Here is a 12,112-nt window from a genome sequence, read left to right as displayed (position 1 = left end):
AAGGTGATGATACTGAAATGTCATCATACTACCCTTGATGTCCTGAATGAATGTCATCAAATGTCTTCCTTTCAATATTTCCTTTATCTTCGGGTAAAGAAAAAAGGCATTTGGGGCCAGATCAGGTGAGTAGGGAGGGTGTTCCAATAGTTATTTGTACCACGCAGCCAACATAAGTGTACAGTGGTATGTTTTCAAACCTAATTGTCAGACCTCAACAAATCATAACAGTTCTGTTGGCCATTCCAGAAAAAGAGTTCCAAAATTGCTTTAATGATGCATAACTTCCCTAGGGGAGTACTTCGAAGGTGGTCATACTGATAGTCATCAATGAGGTATGTAGCACTTTTTCTAGAAAGGTTCACGAACTTAATTGTTGGACCTCTTATTAGGAGATGGGGCCTATGGGAAGTGATTAGTTCATGAAGATGGATCCCTCATGAATGGGACTAGTGTTCTTATAAAGGAGACACAGAGTTCCTTTTCCCTTTGTGCCATGTAAGGTTACAGTGAAAAGACAGCCTTCTATGAACAAGGAAATGGGCGCTCACCTGACATCGAATTTGTGAGTTCCTTAATCTTGGACTTCCTACCCTCCAGAACTGTAAGAAGTAAATTTCTGTAGTTTATGTCACTTGTTTATGGTATTTGATTATAGCAGCCTAAACAGACTAAGACAAGGTGATAGGTCGTAATTACCACCAGGACTTCAACCAGGCCAAGTCATAAATCTTGGTGAAGTAAACCTCCCCCTATCCTCAGTCACCACAAATACAAATTTCAGCAGTGCACTTGGGACAATTGAAAGGTCAAAGGACATTCCCAAGTGTCTAATACAAATGAAAAGAACAAACTGTGGAAGTCTTAGTAGCTTAATTGAAATATCTGGCAACACTCTTGCCAGTTTTTGGCCTGATTGGTGATCTGGGGTAAACATTACAAAATCTTGACCATCTTTTTTACTTTCAACACCAAGTATGTGGATTTGTCCACACTAAGGCAGTGAATTAAGGTAGTACATCAGTGAACAATAAAAAGAAAGGAAGGTTTGTCATATATTAGCAAGGGGAATTGGTTGTACCAAAATGAGGAAAAATAAATCATCACACAACCAAATAATGAAAAACTGTAACTAGAATGTTTGGGCTCTGGGATCATTGGCACAGAAACAGAGATTGCATTCAGCCTATTAAAAAAAATGTTTAAAGTGAAAAAAGAACTGCTTTTCAAAAGACCATTTTAGCTTTCTAACTGATAAAAAGAAAATCCTGAAAGTATCTCAAACGGAAGTAAAAGAGGACTATAATTAACAGAAACTTGAAAATCAGTGGCCAGGTTGTATGTATATGAAAGAGAAATGAAATTATTTCTAGAGCTAACTCATTTATTAAACACCTGGCTAAGGAATAGGGGTAGCAGTGTACAGGTTAGGATAGTGCCTTTGTCTTCTGAAGCTGCATCTATATTGGTGCCTTCTCAAAATAACTAAAATTGAAAATAGTCCATCTTTCACTTGGGATTTCATCTGCAAATACCCATCCTGCCCCAACAAAACTTTCGTCTAATTTTTCTACATTGATTAAACCAACTGTCGAATTGATTTTTAAATGAAGATTTATTCTTAAAAATCTAGCTCAGGGTATAGGTCACTGTAGCATTAATCTGAGTAGACTGTGGAAGTATGGGTTTTGCAGATGGCCTCCTTGTTTCTGTACTTTATTTAAGGAAGTCCTTGGCTCAAAGGACATGAGATAAATCAAGATCAGCAGCAAACCACCTGAACCATCGGAGATTCAACAGGGATTGTCACATTCTCTAAAATATGCACTGATCCATGCATATTTTCACTGGGACGTTTCCTTTCATAAATCAGTAGAATCCATGTCTGAACTGAGAAAAAAAATTCATGGCATCAAGACTATATAAAGTTTATTTTAGGGAAAAGTGATTGCTAAGAAGACAATGACAATCATTTTCTTTTTCCATATGTGGTCCTAGGACAAGATACAGTTCTATGGATGTAATAGTGGTGGTTTTCTTGGATCATAGTGTGGGTCTCCAGTCCAGGATCCGATCCAGAAAAATGGTGGTGCAGAGCTTAATCTCAAAATGCCATTGAAGTAGGTAGAATGCAATACAGTAGTAGTACCACTGTCCCAGCCTATGACACAGGTGTCAACTTTTCATAGTCATTTTCTGTGCTATTATTACCAGGAATAGGCCCCTGCTCCTTATAGCTCCATCTCTTCAAGGTTGGTTAGTCCGTAAGAAGTGAAGACTTAATCCTCATAAGATATTTATTGATAAGTCCCACTCATAGGAAGCAAGAGCTGTACATAGTTGTTTAAATCTTTTGTATCTTGGTTTTTTTTTTAATTTTATACTATTTACTTAAATGTAAATATAAAAACCAAAACTAAATATTCTTAGTACCTTCTAATAAGTACAAAATAATCTTTAACTTCTTTACTGAAAAGGATATATTCACTGGGACGTTTACTGTCCCATTGGAACTTAAATATAAAAAGTATGATTTTAATGTTAACCTTTTCTAAAGCAAGAAAATTCCAAGGATCAATAGGAAATTTCTTTTACATACAGTTTCTAATATAATAAATACATTTTTAAAATATAAATGTCTATATACATCTGGATATACATGTATCATCATCAATACATTAGAGTACCACACAGCACAGTTTCTCAAAGTAAGAGCTCATTTCACAAACCCTTTATGGTTCTTACATTCTTCTACTTCTCCATCTACTTCTCCATCAAAATTGACTTTCAACCAACATGTTTTTAACCTTTATTCTCTATAGTTTCTTTCTGTTTTTGTTTGCTTGTGTCACTGAAAAATTATGCCAATTGTAAGCCCTAACAGATTTTTCATTATTGATAGTTTTTAAATATATTAATAATGATAATATCTAAAACTTACTATTTACAAATTATATTCAAAATTGTAGTATCATTAACAAGCATACTTTTACCCCCTGCTGACCTTAAAATTATATACATTTTCAGTTATTTTAATTTAAATTATTTCACTGTAAGAGTTAACCCAGCACTATACACACTCACAAATATGTCTAAAATTTATAGATGTGTGGTATTCTCTTATAAATGTTCCTTCCTGTTCTTATCCCTAATGAGTTGGTTGTATTAGTTTTCTCTAATAAGGGACACTAGTATTTAAAATATGACAAAAATACATCCTTACGCACACAGTAACTCAGTGTCAAAGTGTAATTTTGATCCTTGAAAAGTAGAAATGTAAGAGTTATTATTCACTTAGGGAAAATGATTCCATTTTCTTTTATAAATTCAGTTGATTTTACTCTTATCCTGTAAAGGTAGGATAACTTGAATTCCTAGCTGGAATCCTAATGGTTGAAAGTGCTTTTGTTTTAAAAGTTATATCTATTATTATTATAGTATAGGCTTTGAACATTTTTAGTTCATACTTTATTTTTCACTTAGTATTGTAAGAATATTCTACCTACTGCAACTTGGAGGGAATTTTCTTTTCTACATACTCCTGGGTTATTTTTTCTCACATATGAATGTAATCACACATTTGCCAGCACATATAAAAATTAATACATGTTGCATTATATAACCTACTTTCATATTGTGTCAAATATTTCCTTGTTACTAGCAAGTATTGTAATAACAATTATGCTAGCTTTTCAGAAACCCAATATTGCATAAGCTGGTTTTGAGGGTAAATTGTTCACTTATAGGTCATTCTAGGGAAATTTGTGATGTTCAATGGTACTTAAAAGAATCCAGTGACAAAATCAGAAGTGAAAATGGGTCTTCAATGTCTCCTTATTAATTCCCCTGGAATATAGAAAATTCTGGAAACATCTATGAAGCTAAAACTGGGCAACGGAGTGAGACTCCAACTCAAAAAAAAAAAAAAAAAAACTTTCACTCTTTTTTTTTTTTTGCGTTAGAGTCTCCCTCTGTCACCCAGGCTGGAGTGCAGTGGCACACTCACAGCCACCGCAGCTGCGTCATGCTGGGCTCAGGCAATCCTTCCTCCTCCATCTTCCAAGCTTGAACTACAGGTGTGTGCCACCATGCCAAGCTAACTTTTTTTTTTAATTGTAGAGACTAGGCCTCACCAAGTTGCCCAGGCTGGTCTCAAACCCCTGGGTTCAGGCAATCCTGTCACTTCGGCCTCCCAAAGTGCTGAGATTACAGGCTTGAGCCACCATGCCCGGCCAAAGTTTCACTCTTTTTAGGTGACAGTTAAGATGCCACAGTAGTCCCACAGCATTCTGTCTCAGCTTGCTGTTTCCCAAAATTAGGACAAATGAGTGACCCGAAGGAAAAATAATAGCTATTAACATGACAGATAAATTGGCTTGATGTTTCTGCAGGATAAGAGAAATCCAACCTGATAGTAGCATAGAAATAAAATGAACCAAAAAGAAAAGGAGAAAAGACATCACCATTTTCATGGCCCTTTTATGGGCCTGCGTGTTGAGGTCTCTTGAGCCGATGGAGTTGAGCTCCAAATTCCTGACATGTCTCATCAAGGACAGAAATAAAAGGAGCAATGAAGTCAGGGACAGAAGAAAAGGCGTTAAGTAGATCAAACTGAAAGATGTCCAGCCTGTACGAAACAGAGTTTTACTTATATCTGAAGAGCAAGTTGAGTTTCTTTCACATCTCGTATAGATATTCACCCATAGGCCAGTAAATACATCTGTTAATGTAAAGTTGGAAACCAGTAAGAACAAAGACCCCAGGAGGAGCACAAGTAACACTCTGCTGATTCTCCATTTCAGCCAGATGAAGCAGGGGTGGGAGAAATTGGCTATTTTAAGGAAGTAAAAGATACTTAGACATGCAGCAAACCAGGTAGCTAAGTGATTTGTCAGTATCCAAACAACACCAAGAAATTTTACTACTGTATTAATGGCAAATAAATGTGGCCATAGCGCTATTACTGACAAATCAAATAGTATTACCCAAAGTTGACTAATTCTGGAGATGGCAAGGCTGGTGAGGATGCAGTCAACTGATGAGATCTTTTGACTCTTCACCCAGTCAATACTGTTGACTAGTACAATGAATCCATTCCCCAACATTCCAATTATTAATTCTCCTATTGCCACAATCAGAAAGGTATTTTCAACTCCAGAAGACATTTTAGTAGAAAGAAATCCAGAAAGCTAATGTTATATTCCACTGATACTTTGGTCAGAAAATGGTGCAGAATAATATCCAATTTGATGCTTTTCACTATTATATTAAAATTGTCCAAAGTAACTCAGAACGTTCTGCTATTTGATGCCATCTTGCTTATCTTCATAGAAGATCTTTCTTTTCTATATTAATCCTAGTCATAGGCCTGAAATATGTGCATGAGATCCAGTCTCACAGATCCTAATGAAAAACTTTAACATTACTTTCAATAAGCTACTGACTTCCAAATTAAATTGTAAATGTGCTCCCTCATCATAGCCACTAGCAGCGCTTTCCCACCTGTGAGGACATCTGGAAAGGTGAAGTTAAGTATGCGAACATGCAAATATGAGACTGATTTCTTTACACAGATTCATACTTCTCAACTGAAACTCAATGCCATTTGAATATGAATACCTTAATTTTAACGGAATTGTCTAATCTTATAATATTCACATTATTCATTAATTCCATTAAATAAATCCTTCATATTCAGATTCTATTATAAATTAATTAAATATAATAAAAAAGGGCTGGGACAGATCTCTCCCTCACAGTTTTCAGAAGGAACCAATCCTGCTAGCCCTTTGATCTCAGATTTCTGGCCTCCAGAACTGTGAGACAACAACTTTCTGTTGTCTAAACCACCCAGTCTGTGCTATTTTTTTACAGCTGCCCTTAACAAACGAACACATATTTGTTAGGATTGTACTGTGTACCAAGCACTTTGAATTAAATGATATTTAATCTTCAAAAAAAAAGTATAATAAAAAGAAGCAACATCAAAGAGCTCACAGAGTAGTGAAACAAATAACATTAAATATGCTCTTACCATTGAATGTGACCAAAATTTGAAACAACATGAAATTATAACAGGATGGTGCTACAAAATCTCTGACCAACAGTTCCTTCTAGATTCATGAGGATAGTTACAAATGGCTTGGATCATGAAGCTTTTAGAATTTCTTGAAGAAACAGATAGAAGAGGAAATGATTTTACACGATGACGTAAAAGCATATGCAAAGGTATCACAATTATAGCTCTACCTGAGCTATTCTTTCTGACTTTTGAACTTGGTTTCCAATAAGTTACAGGCTACTTGGTTCTCAATAAGCTATTATCAGGTGAAAGAAAAAAAGCAGCAAAAAAAAAGAAGGCAGAAAAGTAGCGGGGGGGAAAGGTGTGATAAGAGAATAAGAGGTAGATTCTCCTTTTTATTCTTTCTTTGGTAAATTATGTTTTCTCATAAAAATTAATTCATGAGCCAGGTTCGAAGGCCCAGGCTGTAATCCCGTGCTTTGGGAGGCTGAGGTGAGTGGATTGCCTGAGCCCGCGGGTTCGAGACCCGCCTGGGAAACATGCCGAGACCTCATCTCTACAATAAATCAAAAATCAGCCAGACGTGGTAGCGCGCGCCTGTAGTTTCAGTTAATCGGAAGGCTGAGGCAGAAGGCTCCCCGGAGCCCAGCAGGTGGAGGCTGCAGTGGCCAGGAGGGGCCACTGCACTCCAGTCTGGGCGACAGAGTGAGACTCCAACTCAAAAAAATAAAAATTAAAAATTAAATTAAATTAATTTATGGTAAAATATATTTTATTTTATGTTTTTATTTATTTTTTGTAACTCTAATACAATGATATTCAACCCTGACTGCACATTGGAATTAACTTGAGAACTTTAAAAAGACAAATTAGTACCTATGGACACCCCCCAGGGATTCTGATTTAATTGGCCTGGGTTACATTGTTGATGCTCATTGAAAGGTCCTGGATGTGTGCCTTATAGTGCCGCCCAAACAAGGGCAGCAATCTCTCTACCTACAAGCTGCAAGTCTCTGATTGTCCGGGAACAAAGAAGAATTTTGCCCCCTTGTTCTTTGACAATGTGTTTCCCATTTAGTCAGTTTTGGCTCTGATTGACAAATAACATTGGCCACCAATTTTTTTGGCAACCACATGAGGGGGACGTTTTTCTTGTTTGTTGGTCTATTTCCAATTCATATCACAGGAAGGGACTGGAAAATAGTAGGTCTTCAATAACTATTTGTTAAATAAATGAGTGCTAACTTAGTAATCCTACTAGGAGCACAGAAGAAGAGAAAATGAATAAGGCTTGTTTTGAAACAAGTATTAGAGCAAGAAGATAAAGTCACTCCTTAAAATTATGGAAAATTTTTCCATTTATATATAGACTTATGAAAGATTTGTATACTGTTCCTGAAAAGTCAACACTGTTCTGTAATCTTTCTAGTTCAACTTAACTAAACCTAACCCTTTTCATTTTCAAAATGGAAGGATTTTCTAAAAATCCTTAAAGGGAAACATGCCCACTGGCCCTTCCTTATGACAAATCTAAGATATGGTGGTCTAACTTATTAACATGGTGCTGCATTTATACTGATTTTTTAAATTTGAAATGCTGTATAATGAGATTTGGTATTCAAGGAGACAAAAAGAGTTTCCTATTTATGTTTCTCAATGTTTTATTCTGAAGCTGGGTGTTAGGGTCCTGACAACACATTGTCCAGTGAATGGAATGAGAGAATAGGGAATGATTGAGAAATGATGCATAACCTTAAAGCATGACCCTGACTCAGAGAAGATGGGGTCTAATCAAGATTTTGCTAGGAGAAGCCACCCACTAGGAAATAACAGACAAACCATCTTAGACATCAAGAAACTCAGTATCCTCTTTCTTGGAGATTAGTATAGATATGAGTCTCTATCTGATGTACATGTTCAGTAGGGTCTAAGAAAACATGCCTTCGTGTACCTGATTTATGTCTTCAGAGCTAGGTCTAGGGATCAGAGATAAACCAGTTTTAACAGTAGAAGCACATTGTTTGTTCCCTCAAGACTATCTGGCAGGATGAACTGAAATAAACAATCATTACATGCAGATTCTCAAAATAAACATTTGACAGGTGGGAGGATGAGCATCAACAAGAACCAGTGATAATTTCCCTCTTTTCTCTACACTTCAGTACCACAGTAAGACATAATCATGTCAGTCTTTTCCAGGTTGCATGAGACTTGCAATGAAGGTGTTGGGAACAGCTCTTTTTGGAATGTGACTTGGCTGCTGCTTAGTCCCCCCACAAAGGCCTTGTTTTGAGGAACATGGAGGAGCAGAGCATTACCTCACTTGCCATTCAAAGATGTGAACTGCAACACATCAATTACAATAACCAGACAGTAGCCTACTATTCTTTTTTTTTTTTTTAATTAATCAGTATTTTTTATTATGGTTTTGTGGGGTACAGTTAAGGGTTAGGTGTACAATGACGTTTCATTCAGGCACCCTGTAGATAAGAAGTGTTTTCCCATCCCCCGACAGATATTTGCTACTGTTAATCCCATCCCCCTCCCCCCCATAGTTTCCCAGTACCGTCAGTCATTTTCTTATAGTATTGCATTGGATGTTCAAGGTCCATTATATGAGTGAGAACATGTGATATTCGGATTTTTGTTTATTAGCTTTCTGCTTTGCTTTCATGGTCAAGAACTGGGCCCTGTTCCTTATAGTTCGTCTCCCTAAGGTTGCTGCCTAAGCGTGGACTTACCCCTAGATAGACATTTACTTATTTACCCCTAGGCCCCACTATTAGAAGCCAGGGTTGCTCATAAGTTGGCTCAATTATTTTATCTTGCTTACTAGAGCAAAATTTAGTACACTAAAAACTAAATAGTCCTTTTGGTTATCATCTTATAAAGAGTACAAGGTGGCCAGGTGCTGTGGCTCAGCCTGCAATCCCAGTACTTTGGGAGGCTGGGGCAAGAGGATTGCCTGAGCCTGGGGGTTCAAGACCAGTCAGGGCAACTTGGTGAGACCTTGTCTCTACAATAAGTCAAAAAATAAACCGGGCATGGTAGCACGCACCTGTAGTTCTGGCTACTTAGAAGGCTGAGGTGGAAGGATCACCTGAACCCAGCAGGTTGAGGCTGTGGTGTCTATGAGTATGCCACTGCACTCCAGCATGGGCAACAGAGTGAGACTCCAACTCAAAAAAAAAAGAGTGCAAGGTTATCTTTAAGTCATTTATATGAAAGAACAGCTTCGAAACAAACTTAGTAGCTAAGTCTAAAATATATTCAGCTTGCTTTGCACATTGCCTTTTATTAGGTTATATAAGTATAATCCTTGATAAAATACTAAGTGTTCAGAATAATATTACATTTTATTCTATAAAATGCAAATTACTAAATAGAACAGATACTATATTATCATTAAAACCATGCATCAACATCATTATTAGTAGTACATAAAAGCACCACATAACCCAGATTTACTTGCAATTTAGTTTTATGTGTATTAGGAAGAAAATGTTAAAAATTTCACTACATATGCATGTTATAATTCATATAATCATATTCAAAATTTTATAGTAAATTTTCTCACTCTTAACCTTATTTACAACTTTTAGTCACTTCATCTAAATTTAGATTATCACAGCCAAATCAGCACTATATGTACATACATGTATATACATATGCTTGTCCAAAACTTACAATAAACTTATGACATTCTGTTATGAACTTGGCTCTCTATGCCTTCCTTGTTGACATTGTTTCTATTTGTTCCTCTAAGAATTCTAGTGATTAAATTGTAATAAAATGCATGTCACAGGCACATACATAAACACAATTATTCTCAAAATGTAATCATGATTTTTTGTAGTAGTAATATAGCATAATTCTGAATTAAAGGATTCTTTTTCTGTATTTTTTAGTTCTATTACAAAACATGATCGAAACACTGATTGCTGCCTCTCTGAAAATACGTATTGCATGTCCTAGAATTTAACAAAATCAGTTAAGTACCTAGAAACCAAAAATGTTTCAAATTGTTAGCATTACAATCATGTGTTTCCAGTTTTCATTTAAAGATAATTTATTTTATGCTACAAATATTATTCCTATTCTCACACAACTTATTCCCATGTTATTAAGACCTCTAATAATAAAAATATATTGTTTTTTCAATTAAAAAAAAAGTTAGACTTTTAAGCCATTGGGTTACCTTCTTCCTACTATGACTTTCATTCTTAATTAAATTTTCTATTAACATTTTAGAGATCTTTTACCCACTCAAGTTTATAATTTATCTTGCTTTCTGAAGAATCGCATGCCTTTTTCCCCACGAGTTGCAGCTACATATACTTTATATATAAAATTAAATACAGTTTAAATAATATTTGAGACTTTAGCACATTACATGCCAATGCTCTAAACAAAAATGATTACTTTTAAAATGATACTGGCTGACAATGTGTGCATTATGATAAAAAGCAACCTGGTTAGGGAAAATTTCAGTTATATTCAACAATGCTTAAAGGAACCTAGTGGGGAAAAAAACCAAAACAGTAGAAGTAATCCTGAAATACTCCTCACTATGTCATTTCCTCAGAAAATATCCTGGAAAGTCTATAAAGCTTAAGAATTTGATCTTTTTAGATGGTTCTTAAAATGCCACAGCACCTTCAAGGCTGTCTGTCGCAGCTTGCTGTTTCCCAGAATCAGAATAAATGAGTGGCCTGAGGGAAAGATATTTAATGCTAATAAAATAAACTCTGTGTACTTGTTGGTCCAGAATATAGGAAATATCCAATTTGCCACTTGTGTGGAGAAAAAATGAACTATGAAGAGGAAGAGGAAAGACATCACCGTTTTTATGGCTCTCTTATGGGCCTCTATCCTGGAGTGACTAGAACCCATGGAGTTGAGCTCCAAGCTTCTAGTGTGTCTCCCCAGTGACAAAAATAAAAGGAGCAATGAGGTCAGGGACAGAGCAAAGGGGATCAAATAGGTCACGCTAAGAAGAGTCAGGTTTTCAATGTAGAGAGTTTTGCTTTCATCTAAATATAAAGTCAGATTACTTTGATCCATTTTATAGATGTTAATCCACAAATTAGTAAACATTTCTAGCAACCCATACTCAAAAATCAGCAATAACAACGAAAATATAAGAAGCACAACTATTACTCTATTCATTCTCCACCTTAGCCAGAGGAAAAAGGAGTTGGGGAAGTAGGCTATCTTAAAGAAATAGAAAATGCTTAGGCAGGTGGCAAGCCAGGTAGTCAAGTGGTTACTTATTCTCCAAAGTATACCAATAGATTTTGCTAGTCGATAAGTGATGTATAAACGCGGAGCTAGTGCTAGTATACATGAATCAAACAGTACCACCAACAGCTGACTGATTCTGAAGACAGCCAAGCAGGTGAGGATGAAGTCGGCTGAGGAGACTTTTTGGTTCTTTACCCATTCCAAGCAGTTGACCAGCCCAATGAACACATTCCCCAGCATTCCCAGTATGAATTCCACTATTGCTAGTATCACAAAGATTTCATCCAATCCAGTGAACATTGCCATAGGAAAAAAAATCCAGTTGTTAATACTTTGTCTCAATAAATTTTCAACCAAACTGTTGCAAACTAACATTTATTTCTGATACTTATCTTCTTTGTTTGTATTGCAATTCCAGTCTTGATCAAAATCTTCTGCTGTTGAATACAGTCTCATACACTTAAGGAAATTTTTTCTCTGTTTTTATTGTAATTCCAGTCTTAATCCAGAATGACCTACTAAGGAATACAGTCCCTCATACCTTCATAAAAATGTTTTTATTTCTTTGAAAGAGCTACTAAATTCTAAACGGAACCATTTCTGTATCCATTTATCATTGACGTGGGCCGAAGTTTTCCACTTGTAGTGATGATTAAAAGGTTAAAGTATGTGGACATGCAAATATGAGCCAGATTCGTTTTCATTGATTTTTATTTCCCTCCTCAACAGAAATACTACACCATCTGGATCCAAATATATCTGTTGTTTGTCATAGAAAGTTTTAGACAGAATCTAAATAATTTATTGTTATTCAATGGATGTATTTTGTGAGTGCCTGCTATGTGT

At 35.9% G+C, this 12,112-nt stretch overlaps 1 protein-coding gene across 1 annotated transcript; it reads right to left on the bottom strand.

Moving 5' to 3' along the window:
• Nucleotides 1-10,633: 10,633 nt before the first annotated feature.
• Nucleotides 10,634-11,566, bottom strand: TAS2R42 (taste 2 receptor member 42). Its single transcript, XM_008055929.1, has one exon. It carries the CDS (start codon nucleotides 11,564-11,566, stop codon nucleotides 10,634-10,636), a length of 933 nt encoding a protein of 310 aa, XP_008054120.1.
• Between the last annotated feature and the right edge of the window lie 546 nt (nucleotides 11,567-12,112).

This window comes from Carlito syrichta, unplaced genomic scaffold, assembly GCF_000164805.1.
Source record: "Carlito syrichta isolate Samal-C Ts95f unplaced genomic scaffold, Tarsius_syrichta-2.0.1 Scaffold302035, whole genome shotgun sequence".
NCBI lineage: Eukaryota > Metazoa > Chordata > Mammalia > Primates > Tarsiidae > Carlito > Carlito syrichta.
This window is presented reverse-complemented; position numbering and strand designations above follow the sequence as displayed.

Bases quoted from the DNA above. Each gene is read 5' to 3' on its own strand.
- TAS2R42 (XM_008055929.1), bottom strand. From the start codon at position 11,566: ATGTTCACTGGATTGGATGAAATCTTTGTGATACTAGCAATAGTGGAA.